This window comes from Teleopsis dalmanni, chromosome 2 (assembly GCF_002237135.1).
Source record: "Teleopsis dalmanni isolate 2A chromosome 2, ASM223713v2, whole genome shotgun sequence".
In the NCBI taxonomy this organism is placed as follows: domain Eukaryota; kingdom Metazoa; phylum Arthropoda; class Insecta; order Diptera; family Diopsidae; genus Teleopsis; species Teleopsis dalmanni.
In genome coordinates, this window is record NC_051847.1 from 85,611,989 (window position 1) to 85,630,402 (window position 18,414).

Here is an 18,414-nt window from a genome sequence, read left to right on the forward strand (position 1 = left end):
TTCCGGTTAATGAAGTCGATTTTTTATGTATGTGTCGGGTAATCGTTTAACTTGACAAAAGTGCATGCATGTGAGCAAAAGGCGGTGAATGTAATTTATCACATGCCAAATGCAACAAATCAACTTGAAATGCATTCATCACTACTAATAAAATTAATAGAGTTTCATATTAAAAAATGATCTCTTTATTAATATAAAACGAAAAATTCTAAGTGATTAGAGTTATATAAAAGAATCCTTTTTCTAATTTCAATAACATCTTTTAGCGATCGAGTTTCATATACTGAATATAACCGCATTTGGATAAAATGTACTTTCGTATAACATAGAAAACGTTATATAGAAAATGTAAAAAATAGTCGATATCCAAAAAAAACTTTTAACAGATTAGCACAAACTTAAAGTAATATGTTTAAAATAATATTAACGGTAAGAAACTAAGAAAAACAATCTGCAATTAACTTAGAAACTTCAGTTGAAGTATATGCACAAAACGACAAAGTTAATAGGAACAAACAGGGTACCAGCTCCTAAGGGATCGGAGCACTGCAACCATTGTTGATCTTTTGTGTTGTAACAGACTCTAACCGAACAGAAGATATTCCGCCTTCCGAAAGAAAGCCAAAATGTCGGCTGTTGATGTGCCCTTCTTAAGGTCAGAAGGGGAGAGTAGTTTTCGACTCAGTGACCTTGCCCAAGATCAAGGCTGGCACAAATGACAAAGATTCACAAGTGGAAAATTAATATTATAGTATTTTGTGAAATTGTAAAGTCTGCACTATAAGCCAATAAGCCAACAGAAAACAAATTCAAGATACTGAAATGCAAAATATTAAGATTGTATGAAATTATGCTATATATACAAAAGTGAAAAATGCTGAGCTTATACCGAACAGAAACTTCATATTTTGTCTAATCTTAAATGAGATGTGATTGTTGAAAATATAATAAACATTAATTTCATTTATAATACTTTTGTACTTTAACTTATTAACTTATGGCTTCCAATTGCAATAAAATTAATATTATATAAATTTGTTCAAATTTGATTAGTAACTTAATTTCTATTTGAGTACCATTTGTATTCCGAAAGATATTCATCGTAAAATTAAATAATCATTTAACAATAGTTAAACTTTAATGTGGTTAATGGCAAATATTTTATGATTGGTTTTGATTATATTTTCATATATAAAATAATTTCATTAAATAATTGAAATCACAACACAATGAAGTCATTTTACTCTCTTAAAATATATTATCAGTTTTCAAATAAAACTTCTGAAATCTTACATCTCATTTAATGGGAAAATTCGAAACGAAGTCACTTGTTTAATGAGCTCCCATCTGAAATGAATTTTCGATCGCAGCACAAAATCGAATTCATAATCAAGGAGGCATTATAAATGCCAATTGTTCTAAATAAATCGCACAGGAATAAACATATATTTATATTTTGGATTCTTCAATACAAACACTGACGAAAGAAAGTTGCATTGAAATGAAAAATTAAACACCCACAACTCATAAAAATATAAAAGATCTTCCCATCAGTAATTGTACGGAGCTTGGATTAGTCAATAAATTAGCCTTTCCTGACTGCTGACAAAAAACAAAAGAAAAAATAAGATTTCTAATATATAAATTTATATTAAATTATATATATGATATTTATATACATATTTCATAAATCTAATATATCATTATTGTATATTTATAACTAAAATAATATTCAATGCATATTAGATTAACTTCGGAATATAATCACCAAGTCAAAAGACGTAAAAAGATGCATCATTTATCAAGAACAAAAAACTGAAAAAAAATTATTTTATGTCATAAGTATCTATATCTAAGATATCGAAACCTTTATAAAGTATAATTTTTTAAATGTTTGATTAAAATTTTTAATTCAGTGAATTATGTTGTGACATTTCACTTTGCCTTTCTTTCCTTTCTTTTCACTTTAAATAGTGCCTACAGTATATTTTTATTCAAAATTTCTAAAACTAGCTACTTTTTAAGAAATCATATCAAAAATAGACTACATTTTATTCTTATATAAGCTCTTGGACTTTTAATAAAATTTTTATTAATTAATTTAAATGTACGTTTAAATAAATTATAATTTTTATAATTATTATAATTTTTATAATTTTATATAGATTTATTTTGATCATTGAACTAAGATTAAATAAGTTTTATAATTATAAATCATTCAAGTTCAATCTGTATAAGATATAAAAAATAATATCGATTAGAATCTAAAATTTAAATATGTATTAAATATTTCAACTAATAAAAATTATTGCAAACTTTAATTTCAATTAAACGTAAATTATATACAGAAGAAAATTAGGGAATTATAGATAAATAAGTTTCTTTTAATCAATATTTATTAAATAAAACAATAACTGTTTACTATTGGAGAAAATGCGAAATATATTCATTTTACTTCACAGTACTTGCTATTTAAATTATTTTAAAAATTAAATTTTTAATACTTGTATCTTTAAGATACTGGTGCGGTTTTTTGGTGCAGATTTCACTTCCTCATAAATATTTTATTACACTGCATGCAGTGCATTTAAATTTTTTTTTGTAAGCTGTATTTTATGAATATCTCTTTGAAGCATTATTTTTTATTTGTTTTATATTTTATGTTCCTTTAATAATCATAAAAACGCAGACATAAAATGTATATCCTGTTTCAGACGCTCGGTTAATTTGCAGTTGATTGAACAAGGAACGCCTTTACGAGTACTTACGCAAGCTTGAAGAAATCATCATCTCAACATTTGTTTCTGTTACGTCCCTTTGGCCATCCATTAAAAATATATATTTTTTTATTTTATTTTTATATAAGCATTTGTAATATTGCATATCATTTATTTGCAATAAATTTGTTTTTTTTTTTATTAATTTGTTAATCGACTTAAATGGCGAAACAACAAGGACTTTTGTATTATGCAAAATATGCAAAAAGAGCAAAAAAATTCAATCAAATTAAAATTTTTGAATAATACTCCCTTAAGTTTTTAATCTAAAATTAAAATATTTAAAATAACAAAAATTTTAAAATTGATAAATACTAATAAGAAATAAAAAATTTATTAGACTTAAATTGAAAAAAAATTATTGAAAAGTCTTGACCAAGAGTCCCTTTATGAAAAATATTTGTAACCATATTTATTTTTAATACACATATTACGTTATATATTTTTTTATATTATATACAAAGCGAAACATTGACGAAAAATATATTTATTGATTGGCTGGTTATAGTTCTTCGTCCATCAATTATGTACAAAGCGTGCAGCTTCTTCACCGCTTTCAGTAACGCAACCATGTTATAGCACTAAATATATGAGTGAATTGCAAACATTTCATTTTCCTCACTACTGCACTGATCTACGCCATACTTAGGCCCCTTCTCCTACAATCTTGAAAGACCTTTTCGTTATGTATTTAAGACAAAGTGATTTTTGGGATCTATTTTCTTTCATTCTTAGTTGACTAGTATACGTATACGTTATCAGCCAACGTACCCAATGTGAGCAAATTTCTCATCATCTTTGCTATATCAATACCTGAGTAATGCATTCTTTACTTGTTAACCGTAAGAAACTGTGCCTTTTTGAGACTGAAATGTCTTCTTTCACTATGTAATTATCGATTGAACAAATATCTTAATATCTTAAACAAATATCTTCAACCCATTATAGGTATTGGGAAGTTTTATATATTGTTGAAAGTATTCATTCATTCATATTTTAGTATAAATGAATGAGTAATCTCATAGTAGTAATCATATTTTTTATTGTATTTATTTACTTCTGAGGACAAAATAATTTATTTATTTAATAAATTATTATAATAAATTAATATTTTTTATTAATAAAATTTATTAACTCTCAAAAAATACCAAATCTTCATAAAAATGTAAGAGATTATTTAGCGATTTATTAGTGCAAAACTAAGTAATGCAACAACGCAACTGGCAGAGCAGACTTCGTAATGTTAAGCTCAGCATCCAAGCAAGAAAATCATTTCAATTATTTTTTATGGATTTTACCTTGGAAAATACACCAGCAGCTACAGAAATTATTAGCAGATAAAAGGCAAAAACAGTTCCAAACTATTTACTCACGTACTGTAATTTAATAGTTTCGCTGAAGTTTCTGCAAGGAATGAACTTTACGGATTGAAATATTTTCAACTGCATTATTTTTATTTACTTTTAGTTTAAAATTTCTTGTCATTTTTTTATTTATTTTTTTACTTTTTTGATAATTGAAACACAAAGTTGAGTGCCAAGGACATGAAAATTACTCGGTGGAAATCAGGTAACAGTTTTAAAGTACGAGATCAACGAAATCAACGCTTAAGATACACAACATACGAGTACTTACCGTTCATCCAAACGCATGCTGCTACGGCTGATGTCGCTCCAAACGGACATGGAACGTGGCCGGTGAAAGAACGACTTTGAACTGCGACGTGATTGCGGCAACTGTTGCGGCGGATATCCTGCCGCATCGTTAATCTCTGTATGAAAGTTGACATTGCGCGCCGCTCGACTGGACGATGCCACCGATGGCAGAGAGTAGTTGGTCTGATTATCGTCGGACATTCCAAGTGCAGTATAACTCACTTGGAAGTTATGGCTCATTTCGCACGACTGCGATAATAACTTTTTAAATATCACGCTTTGATTTTATACACTTTTTTATATTTCTTTTTATTTTTTTTGTATTTGAATTTTATTTACAATTAAAATTTTAAGTATTTTCTGGCAATATTGTTTGCATTTTAAGATACATCACTACAATTCCTATGGTTTTAAGTGCCATTTTGTTCAACGATTGATGATAATAAATGCAGGCTTCAGTTTTAACTTCATTTTTATTAGCATTTTTAATTTATATTTCTTTTATATTCACTTTTCCAATAAAAATACATGCTGTTTTGATTTATATTTTAATTTTTTTTTTTTTTTTTGCTCAAAATCTTTATTCTCGTAGGATTTCATTTAGTTATAGTATGTATATTTTTTTATAAAGTTGCTTTGAATATATAAAATAAAATTAAATTAATTTGATTTTCTTTTAAGACGATTGCTCTATATGCTAGCGTCATCAGCGTTTGAATGCAATGAATGAACGATATCAAGAAAATGACACCAAAAGTCTACTCAACCCAGTTTATATATGTGGACTCAAAGACAACTATAAATTTCATTCAGAACACAAGAATCATATACATGCGCAACAACAACTGAATAAAAAACTTATGGAATTATCAATAGTTCGCATATTGTGAGAGATTGCTCACGAACTCTTGTTATTAAAATGATGAATGAAACTCAATATTATAATATATAGTCAAGCATAAAATGCATGTATAAATGACAAGTAAAAATAAGTATAATAATAGTTATATTCTAAACAAATCCACACAGTTATTTGTCTTCATTGATTAACATTTGTTAAGGAAATGAAAATCAGAAGATATTCAAATTTGCATAAATATGCCAAAGTCTGATATTATTTTAGTATGCCTTCTGAATGTACTATAAAAGGAATAATAACCAAGTAAAAACGAGACTCAGAATTATGTTAGTATACAATACCTATAATTTATAGTGGACGAAACACCCACTAAAGTCAAAGCTAAAAAACGGATGTATCTCACATAAGCTTAAGCACATAAATAAAAAAAATTTATAAAAAATCTCATTGTATCACAATTCTGGTTGAACTTACATTGTAATGCCTTAACATATCCATCAATTTTTAAATTAAAAGAAGTTAATGTTTGTTTTTTTGAAAAGGATTTTGTGAATAAAATAAAAACTTGTAATTCAGTTTTTATTTTTATATAATCCTCTATATAATTTCACCAATGTTTAGTAGTTTGTTACACTTCTTCCTCAGGACGAACCCCAATGAAGAAATCAAACAAACTTTAAAACATCGACGATATTTATATAAACAATTATATAAAAATAAAAATAAAAACTTATTTACAAGCTTAAATTTTATTAAGATAATCTTTTTCAAAAAATGAAAACATTACTCACAACTACTCTGAATTAATATTTGCTATAATTCTCGCTTTAATAAATAAGTAAAGTTCAGTGATATGAGAAATCTGCTTAGACTTTTCATCCTCTGACGTCACCGTGGAAATTTCGGAATATCTGTGACTTATTTTGTAATGACACAGATGATGCTCTATTTATACAATCAAACAGAAAGGACCTTACGAAACTGATTGCAGTTATCACAAGGCACGTCACGGGCAAAAAACTTTGGTTTAAATGTGCCTTCCTTCCATACTTCCTTAGAATTGCTAGTAAACGAATAGTTTTTGAATGAATGAATACTTTAACTTAAATAAGAAGTTAACAATCTTGTAAAAATCTGCAGCAAATAACATAAGCTAGATAAACAAATAAGAATTGACAAAATAAAATATTAATAACCAATCCTTCTAATATTCGGTAATATTCGGCTTTAGATATGCAAATCGTAATAAAAGCAGTAAAATGCAAAAGTAAAAAAGCACAGAAGCAGAAAAATTTGGATAGATCTATCAGATAAGGTATACTATCACTACATTTATTGAAAGAGTGACAGAAAAAATTAGAAGCCGAGAGAATTTTCATATATGATTATATTGTATATTACAATCTATTCATTGTCGCCTATTTAAGGAACAATTTTTACTACCTTAATATTTTGGATTCATTCTTCAACCTCAATCATTTTTTCTTGATTTGCAGATGAAAACAGTTTTACATTATCTTTCGCTGATTCCTCTAAGTAATTAAATTTACAATAATTATTTTCATAGGCATTTTTGGAGCTAAATGTGGCGTTAATGGGTTAGAACGGATAAAGATAATATAAACTTTCACTCGTGTTTATAAAAATTTGTACTTCTTTCAAAGGAAAATAAAAATAAATGCTCTGTTAAGAAATTTTCTGTCTTAACATCTAACTGAAATAAATTATTTTTTAGTTGGAAAGAAGAAAACAAACGCCAAAACTTTTACTAATAATAAAGTTTCATGTATTCATTTTACTTCACTTTTAAAATTAATCTCTAAAATCAGCAACGATGCAGTTTTCATGGCCAAGGTGTTTTCTTGATGATGTGAGCATTTATCACTTGCTGTAATTCGAGCTGAACACAGATTACTTCACATCCTGAAAAAGTTATTTTCATGAGAAAATGTTGATTTTATACTTTTCACTTACAAAAAATTTCATGTACTGAAATTTAAGGTAAAGTGTATTAGAAATAAAAAAAGGAAAGAAATTCATGACATTAGTTTTTTGCAAAAGCGTTTTATTAGGAAAAAAATAGTATCCACAACCAAAAATATAAAAAAAATTTAATCTGTATAAATCAAGTGTTAATTGCAATGAGCACTTGCTCGCAAGTACCTGTTAAAGAAAAGGTAATCAATTCGTGAAGGACACTAAAGAAAAGCTCCCAGCTGTTAACAATGTTCTGCCATAATGCTTAAAACCAGATTATAACACTATTTTATTATCTCTTTAGAGAGATATGAAAAAGCCCATCACCAGGAAATCTGATCTCTGTCAGTCAGAGTTACTCTAATTAAAGAGTTACACTCATATACATTAATAATATTAACAGAAGTCTGTGCTACTATACAACTAAAAACATGGATTATCACCAAAGAAAATCAACTGGATTAACAGTATTTCGTGAGCTTGCCTCAAGGCTTGGTATGCCGCACAAGATGGAAACTCGAAAAACAAAAGCAACAGCGAACCATTTTGTACATTTCGTTTGCAATTTTGCCACCAACAACATAACCTTCAAATTAGAGCAACTGAACACCTTGGGGCAGATGGGGGATAGGCAGTTCGAGAGTAGACAATTCGAACATAGTATTTTTTCCTGTCCCATAAAAATATACTACTATATTTTTTACACATTGGAAGAAACCTAGACGAAATAATCTCGGAAAAGGGCTAACGTAACGGTTTAGAAAAAATAGTAAATGTTATCAACATCTTTACTGATAGTTCAAAGATGACTGTTAAACTGGACACAACAGTTTTCTGTCGAATTAGAAATAAACTTTTAATTCTCAGCAGCCTTTTTTAAACGGAGATGTTAGTGATGAGGAAGGTGCTAAAATTAGTAAAGACTCCCAAAAAACACATTAATAAATTAACACTATTGATATATCATCATTATTATTATTATCAAAATGCATTGTAGAGCACAGGAATATGATAAGTGGCCTAAGGGTGATAGAAAAAGTACATATCTACTGTCATCTAAGTAAGAATTTACATTAGAAGTTTTACTTGCCATAGACATTTCGCTTACATTATAAACTGCAACACAAATTCAGGAACAACACATGTTTAGACAAATGAATGGAGTGTGGAAGATCCTACAATGAAAAATCTGTAAGCTTACAGAGCAGTGTTCTTTGCAGCCACATGATTCAAAAATGGGATTGGTCATATGTTAAAAACTAGAAAGAACGACCTCAAGGGAAAAAGTTGAGAATGTTATTAACCAATGTTCAGCATTGATGCGACTAATGCAAAAATACTTATGTGATCCATGACCTAGAGTTAGACGTCAACATTGTATGGAAAATGTTTACAAACTGCTACAATTTATTAAGAACGTACCAATTTTCCTGTAACAAGCAATGTCGCTATAGTGTATAGCGTTTTTCCCCTGGAGCCTACTTGAGCCAACCAGTCAGAATTAATCTAATCTAACAGTATTTTGTTAATAGATATCTATGACACAATTTGGTAATATGATAATAAACCAGAACAGTAGAGAACAGTTGGTGTAAATGAATCCAGATAAGTTTAAGAAGGTTAGATAGGTTACACACTATACACGTCATAAGTCAATATTACCCATAAATCACTAATATTATATAGATTTCTTATACTACTCGGTGACTAGATCAACGTCAGGAGTAAGATAAGAAACAACAGCACATAATAAAACTAAAAAAGAAACTTTTAAATTCTGATCAAAAAATTGGTTAAATTATAATAGTTTATATGCAGAATAAATACAATAACTCATAAACTTTGAACAGTCATCGCTTTTTATATGACATACTATATGATATTCTTCTTACTTGTCGTACAGGTGCCTATAGGTGAATTGTTTAAGATTAACTTAGAAACAAATTTAAGATGAGATCACGCATTTTATATACTAAAGCGTTACATTTTAACCAAATCAGAAATAATCGAAGTTTTTTAATAAGAAATTTAAAAAGCAATGAAACTTAAAACATTTTTGTGATATTCTATTTATTTTGGTATATTATAAAAAGTGATGAATGGTTTCACTCTCACTTGTAAAAGTGCTCATAATACATAATAAAAAATAGTTTATTTTTCTTCTTAAAGAAAAATATGATAAACGATCTCTACGTTAAGCGTATAAGAATTTCACAAGCTGTTTTTCATAAGTATATCAAATTTTTTATATAAGAATATAGTGCACGAAATGTCATTCATCAAAAATAATATTTAATAATTTTATTGTAAAATATGCACCACACTATCTAATAGAATTTGAACGCTTTTACTCCCATATCCACAAACTATGAAACTCAGTCATTTTACTTAAATAAAGATGATGCACTGTGGTCAATATGACGATTCAGATAATTGGTGATTTGACCGACAAACGCTTAGATGCACCGAGTGACAGCAATGCACGTGGCATTAGTATTTGAACTCGATTCATCAAACGACATAAACAATATTTGACTTTCATTAAAATGTCATGGGACAATATTTCAATATATTACATTTATTTGCCAATGCGACTTTTTACTTAGCTCTGACAGCTGAAACTACAACAAATTTAATGAATTGCATTACGAATTTGTCATGATTTTCCCATTTCTGACTTAAGTCGCTCAGTGCATGAGAGTGCAACATATGCTGCTCTGGCAATTGTTTTTGCATCAAGTGAAGTACATGAAAAGCAAATATAATTTTATTAAAAATTGAATTAAAATGTAAAATATTTAAATTGCAATAAAATTTCTCTTTTGAGTTACTAGCTTTTTAAAATTTATTTACTGAAAGAAGTTTCAACTGCCTTAACATGTAAAATTTTAATATTAAAGTTGGTTTCTTGACTCTTTTAAACATTTAAGTGGTCTTTAAATGGTTAAATAAATTTTTAAGATTTAAGATACGGTAAAAAGAATGGGAAAAAATTATAATAATCAACAACAGAGTATACACCATCTTCTTTGAAGTACTGATACCGCAAAAAAAATCACATTAAAAAACAGCATACATATAAAATCATATTATATTCACTCACACAACCATTTGTTTAATAAAAATCTTCAGGGAATTGCGAAAACCCAACCGTAGAAGGAAGATCATCCTCTACCACGAAAATGCAAACTTCCAAACATCAGCTTAAACAAAAGATTTTTTGACCACTCAAAACGTCGTATTGATGGGTTAATTGCCTTTTAGTACTTGGCTCCCAACAAATTCTTGTCTCCAATGATTTAGAAACAAATACGTAGCAAGCGTTTTTTTACGCCCATACAGATCCTTAAGACATTCAAAACATTGGTTTTGGAGATTCCAATTTCAGAGTAGAAGAACTGTTTCGATAATTGGTTCAATCGAATGCAAACCGAATACTTAGAAAAACAATAAAGTTTTTTCCACTAATTAACCACTGTATTTCTATGTTACAAGGCCTTACTTCATATAACCCAGAGTAAGTAACAGAAATAAAATATATATAAACTAGTGTCTACACCTCATATGGATAATTTTTAGAGCTTTAAAAGATGCCTATGATCTGAATCTGAAACCGGAAAACTTTAACTATTTCAATCTATAGTGGTGTTCACGGTCTCAAGTTGTATATCCGATAACTAAGTAACACATCAACAGTAGAAGGCGACGACAACAAAATGTATTGGTTCAGAATGCTATTGTTTTAAAATCTTACTATAAGTACTTGGTTATTGAGCATACTACTCGAGGTCGTAAATACCACTTAACATATGTTTAATTTTATACGATGCACATAGTAAGACTCTTATAAGAAGATATTTGCTGAAGTACATATTTAATCTAACAACTTTCAAAATATAAATATTTTTTATACAAAATTTGTATGATATATAATAGTGCTATTATGCTTGAAATAAACGCATTTCATTTTTTCGGCATTTTGTGGTAAATCAACTAGATCTAAGTTAGTTTCGCTGTACAAACTAATGGCATATGACTATATTCCTTTGTTTATTAACTATAGTTTATTTTCGCTTTTGAAAAAACTTTTGGCTCTTAATCTCTCTTTACTTAATTCTATAATTTGGAAATTTACAATAAAGGTGTGCATTACGAAACGTTCCCACAAATAAAAAGACTATCGAACAGTCAAATTTTAAACTTGGGACAAGTGTGGCAATTCATTCCTCTCTAATATTCACAAATGTTTCAGAATTTCTGGAGCTGAGACTGAGCGACATTATTATTCTACCTCAAATCAACTAGTCGATATATTATTATGTTGAAGCTACAGTCTACTAACTGTGAGGTTTCTTCATAACCACTCTTTACGCCTTAACTGAATTATTATTTATCACTTCATCAGACTAAGCAATAACTGACTTCAGATTTGTGTACCTGAGCTTGTCACCATTCTGAGATTCGATATCGCGGTGTTAGTAAACCTGTTTTCAGTTTTCGTAAATAGTTTCAGGGGTCTATCCTTTATACATTTTTTGATCGGATTAATCTTGAGGTCCCTAAGGATGTCATTCATCCTAATGTACCATAGCACCTTTAAAAGTCTTCTCAGAACCTGGCCTTGTGCAATTTCTAGCTGGTGAATAGTAGTGTTTGAGGCGTTGCTGAATGCTACACAATCATATAAAAGTGACGGTCAAATTATTTAGATATATATCAGCTTTCTGTTCTAGTTACCAGGTATGGTTATGCTTCCAATCAGTATCATCGAATACACAACAAACCAATAACATAGATAAAAAAGTACCATATCTATTCTATACAACATATGAGTAAACAAGAGAAAAGAATAATAAAGAAAAAGCCTGATAGTTTCATCCACGACTCAGGGCTGCACACTTTCTTTACCTACAATTTTATATTTTAGTATTCGATTTCTGATGTAATATAACATATGTTGCTATCCCACTTCTATGATAAGACTATGACAAAACTTCAACCTTCACTTTTGCATCTTTTATGCATTATTTTTATTTGATTTTCAAAGATCAAAAATAAAAAAATTAATGCATATTATGTTTGTTGAGATGTCATTCGTTGAGATGATATTTTTTTAATCAATATTTCTTAATTATCCAAATTTTTCTTGATTTCTGTAAATAAATATATCAGTATTTTAAATTTTCATTAAACCGACTAAAGCCAAGAAACTTGAACCAAAAGTTATTGTTAGCTTTGTTAATAATCTTAATATGTTCGGATTAGCATAGGAGCCCCTCTCTAGGGATAGCACCAAAAATCTAATATGTTTCACCCTATCATTAACTCTCATAAAAATAATACTCGTAAAATTTAATATATTAATTCTTTTGCATAAACACTGATACTTAAAGGTAGCTAAATTATGTAATAAAAATATTCTTTTTATTTGCTGAGCAGAATAAAAACAAATAAATAGAAATCCTGTTCTTAACAGTGTTAAAAAAATTTTAAGAACTTGAAACTTTTGTTTACCACGAATAATACATGACGTGTGAGGCACTTTTAAAATTTTTAATTAAATTTTTCATGATACAAATATCAAAATAATTATATATTAAACAAAAACGCATTCTATCCATTCGTACAAACGAGCAGCAGATAAATAAATCTTTTCAATCGACACAAAAAGTTTCACAACAAATGTCGCAAAAAGGATACTTTGAAAAAGTTTCCTTTAACCTGACATGAAACTTCCATAAGAATGCTTTCCAATATACATTTCATTCCACTCAATTGCAACCTTTAAATTCACTCTAAAATTAAGTACGTATTTATATATCATCAAGATAAAATTTCATTTAAATTTTTAAGCAAATTTTCATTTAACCAAAAATAAGAGAATTGAAACTGACAACAATCACTTAAGTAAATAAATTGAAAACCTCGCAAAGGACGCAAATGTTCAAAAAATGTGTGCTAACACCGTTCAAGGATGTTGCGTGACTGGCATCCCATACGGGAGCGTATCGTCGAACATTAAAGCAACGTCATACAAAACAAGACCAGCACTTCTTCACAACAAAATCACAATTTATCATAATTTAAAGGCAACAGCGAAAAAGTAGTAGAATTTGTTCCTGCCAACAATAAATATCAGTACGAAAATTTTTTATATCTCGTTTCGAAAAGGAAGAAGCCAACAAGGAGCTTAAAAATTGCTGCCACCTGCTAAAAAGAAAGATTCTTTCTCTCCGCTGTTACCTTCCGGTATGCAAAGTCAGTTGATACTTCAATAATGGCGGAGATTTGTTGTACTCATTCTCTTCTGGCAACCAAGAACTTGAGGTAATTTTTTGTGTACAAGGAAACCCCATCATTTTCAAATTCAAAGGATTTTTTTTTGTCAGGACTTCTATACAATTTATTATGGTTTTTGGCATCCTTTTTCATTGTTCGTGCACAGCACAACTGAGTTATAGGTTATTATTATTTTCATTTTTATTGTACTTTGAATATGTGTTTATTACTATTGAAAATATTTCTTTTCATAATAGAATAAAAATAAAACCCCAATTAACGTTATCGTTTAACTGAAACTGCTAATAAATAATACTCGTAATATTGTATAATAAATATTCCTTCATTGTAAACTGAAGGCAGCATAGAAGGAAAGAGTTTGAAATAGCTAATCGTAGTTATTGGTACCCATTACTCGACTAAGAGAAAAGGACAGCAGTAAGTAAGTAAGAAATCGTAGTAAGTACTATATAAATAATAAGCAGAGAATTTAGTGTACTCTATTCTTGCAACTTATTTCCTTAATCAATTATGAAGTAAATGACATACAAAACACGGTGTATGGGTTAGGCCAAAAAGTAGTGGAAACCTGCCTGAGAATTAATGTAATCCTAAAATATAAATAAAATAATAATAAAAATAAAAACCAAAATTATAAGCTGCAAATATGACAACTGAGTTGACCCGGCTTACCTATTTATAGACAAATCCTTAAACTCGTTTAAAGTTTTACTTATTTTAGAGGAGTAGTGCTAAACAAAAGCGGAGCGGATCAGGATATAAGCGCGTATATAATCAAAGCTAAGTTCAAGTTTGTGATGCGGCGATTAGAATGCAGATCTTATTATGTTTCACTAAGCTCTTCATGTATAATTATAAACTTAAGTCAGTTAATATATAATTATGTCCGATTTATAAATTTATAATTATAAATTATAGAAATGTTTGCGAATTTCGTGATCTTAGTAAAAATCAAACCAATAATTATGACAAAAATCGCGGCAGAAACTAAATCTCGGTAGTGATAATGCCTTGAAAACATACCAAAAGAGGTGGCACCGATGCAAGTTCAACAAAATGTGACGACGAACCGTACAAATTGAATATGTTGAGCTGTGATTGAAATAAAGTAAAAGTTAATCAAAGTTAAGAAAATATTTATAATCATTCAACTTGTTTTATCTTTCTTAAAACATATGTTAGTACTTATTATAGTAGATATATTAAAAATTGTTGTTTTTTGTACTCCTTCAATGTTGATTTATTCTACTTTTCTTAATTTATTTCTACATTTATTCGACTAATATTTACTTCTTTATTGTAACAAATTATATTAAATGAGATTAATATTTGACGTAACAAATTGTGTAAATCTTAATATTTTTATATGATTATTCTACAGTACAGTGTAGTATGGTTAAATATCTACTAAAACTCATTTGTCAGAACCTAATTTGTCTCCAAAGTGCCTTTTTATATTCGAAAATCCATCTCTTTGATATAAAAAGGTAATTTGTATAATACTAAAATATAAAAAAGATTAACTACAAAAGAGTATGTTGGATGTTTACCTAAAATAATAGGCATTAGAAAAAATAAATCCTATTACCTATTTACATAAGGATCCTGTAACCTACCAACTATTTATTCGATAATATTTTTCGTGCCTAAATTTAATAAAATTCTCACTTAATCTCATGCGTTGCAAAAAAAAAAGGATCGTTCTGGTCATCTATCTGTTATGCTCAAACAAGACTATCTTACAACTAAAGTGCTGAAGTCATCTGGACATTTTCGTTCTAGCACAAACTGGCACATTGCGAGTCGACTGAAAGGCGCTGATTCAATAATTTTCCTATTTCCGTTTGTATAAAATTTAATTTAAATTTGAGTATTCAAATTCGAAGTAACTCAAACGGAAAAAGAAACTAATGGGATGGATGAATTTTATTTTTCATTTGTAAAGGAATCAACAGCTCTATTTTAAGAAAGTAATAATAACCGAACATTATAAAAACAGTTTTTAAAGTTTTTAATGAAACATTTGTAATTAGTTTGTTTCAGCACAAATACATATATATATCAAAAACAAAATCTATCTTCTCCATAACATAACACAACATATAATAAGCATCCAACATATAATCTCGATGCCCAGCTCACCAATCTAGGATAATTCAGTGAGATTAACACACAGCAAAACCAAAACAGAACGTATAAGTGGCTTTCTCACCGAGTTATAAATCCATAACTTCAATTCTAAATCTTTTATATCCATATTTTCAGTTCAAATATCTATCTTCAATTTCATATCAAAAAAAATTGGTAACCATGGTAATATTTGAATTGACAGTTTTAATTACACCTTTGCCATGCAGTCCTATTATTTCTCCAGAACAAAAGTAACCTAATACCAAGCCTTTTTGCTGATTCAATAGTGTTTCGATAGTAACTTATGAACTACCACCACTTCTCTAACACAGATGGGATAATTTTGTTTACATCCCCACACATTCATCACAACACGTATTGTTAACCAACTTCAGTTCTTATGTTAGCTGAATTTTATAAGGATAACGAAACAAGTTCAAGTGCAAGTTACGCTATAAGATGCAGTAGGTAGGTAGGTTGATGTGGCAGACTTATTTCCAAATAGCGCACTTGAGCTTAAATAATGCCCCATTGTGGTATCACAGGAATGGCATTGGTACGTTCATAAATTGAAAATAAAATATAATAAACGCTGAAAAAGGTAACGACTGCCGTGGGTGAGGTCGGTGAGAAAAAGGGCTCCGAAAATGTTTGATTTTCTTCTAGCTAAAGAAGGGCATTGACACATGAAATGGAGCACGGTCTCCTTCTTATCTTCAGAGCCACAGCCTTGACAAAAGTCATTGTAGGATAGACCCAGTCTAATAGCATGCCTTCCTAATTCGCAGTAGGCTTGTTTTGTTTGACATTATTTACGGAAACAATACTGCTAATCTAAGAACATGAAATGGATAATTCTTTATAAATGAAATAAGTTGAAATAGAACATTTGAAGGTAAATATTCTGTTCAACTATGTCTATGTTATAAGTTAATCTACGATCAACTTCTGTTATTTTTTGCATTTCTATATACATTATCTGCTTGTACAAATATCTTCAAAAATATTAAAGTATCTAATTAAAGAGCAAACCCACAATCTTTTCATTTAGAAGAAAAACTCACAATGTGAATTTCGTATTATTATCGTTACATTTTACATTCAATAAAAAAATAAAAACGAATTTAAACTTTCTTAATATAATTCTAAAGTTTGAACTTTTGATTCGAAAATTTTAGAAATAAAAAAATTTTTTTCAGTTAAAAAAATATTCCAGGCACGTTCTGCAACAATTTTTCTAACCTTTTATACAATACGAATATAATATCAATACTTAATAAAAATTATAAAAAAATAGCTTTTTAACGAATAGTGAAAAGTATTTAACTAAAAAGTTAGAATTGAAATAAATAATGGTAAGAAAAAAAACATATATTTTTTTTTAAAAAATATTAATAATACTTGAGAAATTGAAATGCTTGCGGTAAAGTATTATTTAATGCCACAACATCAATCTTATCCAAAAATATCTTAAAATTTTGAATTCTTAAGCCACCACCTTAACACCGTTTCCAAAAAAAAATTCTTTTAAGATTTATCTTATAGTTATAACCTTATTTTCTGTTGATTTTTGAAAAAGCATTTCATATATGTGGAATATAAAAAATTCATTACGATCGTAAGACATTCGAAAAATTCGAATAATTGCAAATTTATACCTGCAACAGCACGCAAATGTTCATGTAGATAACTACTTCACAGAGGAAGTAGAACTTCCTCCCAGAGGAAGAAATGTGGGGTTCGTCAAGAATGAATTTTTTCACCATTACTGTATAATCTTTATTCGAAAGCCATATTTAATGATGTGCTAATTGTTGTGGTAGAAGACGTAATGGTTAATGGGATACATTGTAATATCTCAATGCTAACTATCAACTACCGACGCCGTTTAAAAGACTACAAACATTTTTAAAATTTAAATTTAAATTTTAAAAATTTTAAATTTAATGAACATAACTTAAAATAAAATTGCAATAAAACACAATATATGATAATATGCAAAAGACATTTAAGAACAACAAAATGGACATCAAATGGTTCAGTTATAAAAACTGTAAATAAGTGAAACAATAGGATTATACGATTAAAATTGCAAAGAAGCACCTGTACGAATCGAGAAAGCAAGAGCTGCTTTTTTAAATATTAGAAAAATTGTTGTTTTCCCGAGAGCCATTTGCATTATTGAGAATGCTAAAATGATAAAATTTTTCCTACATTGCTTTATGGTATAGAAAAATGTACACTTACTGTTGCGTAGATGAACAAACTTGAAACTTCCATAATGTTGTGCTATTGGCATATGCTAAAAATCAGTTGGATGGAGCATATCAAAAATTCTGCTGTCGAATTTGTGATACTCATATTCCCATATGCATATTACATATTCATATTCTATTTTCCCAAAAACATATGGAGGTAGCCAAACAACGAAAACTGAAATACTTTTATCATATCTAAAGGCAACCAAAAAATACAGTTTAATCTAGTTGATGATTGAAGCCAAAATTAAAATGCGCGGACGTGGTATATAAAGGATAGCTTGGCTAAAAAAGCCCCGATAGTAGTTCAATAAAAGCTGCTTCGTATAAGAGACAATAAGCGGATAAGGTACTTAAAAGAAGATAAATTGAACTATCTTCTATCTGATAACTTAAAGACATTAGATTGAAATATATACAATAGTTTTTGTAAATAACTAATTTAATTTAAATTTAGT

At 28.6% G+C, this 18,414-nt stretch overlaps 1 protein-coding gene across 1 annotated transcript; it reads right to left on the bottom strand.

Moving 5' to 3' along the window:
* Nucleotides 1–4,408: 4,408 nt before the first annotated feature.
* On the bottom strand, nt 4,409–4,693 carry LOC119680538. Its single transcript, XM_038093390.1, has one exon. It carries the CDS (start codon nt 4,670–4,672, stop codon nt 4,409–4,411), a length of 264 nt encoding a protein of 87 aa, XP_037949318.1. The 5' UTR covers nt 4,673–4,693.
* Nucleotides 4,694–18,414: the final 13,721 nt, after the last annotated feature.

Bases quoted from the DNA above. Each gene is read 5' to 3' on its own strand.
- LOC119680538 (XM_038093390.1), bottom strand. From the start codon at position 4,672: ATGAGCCATAACTTCCAAGTGAGTTATACTGCACTTGGAATGTCCGAC.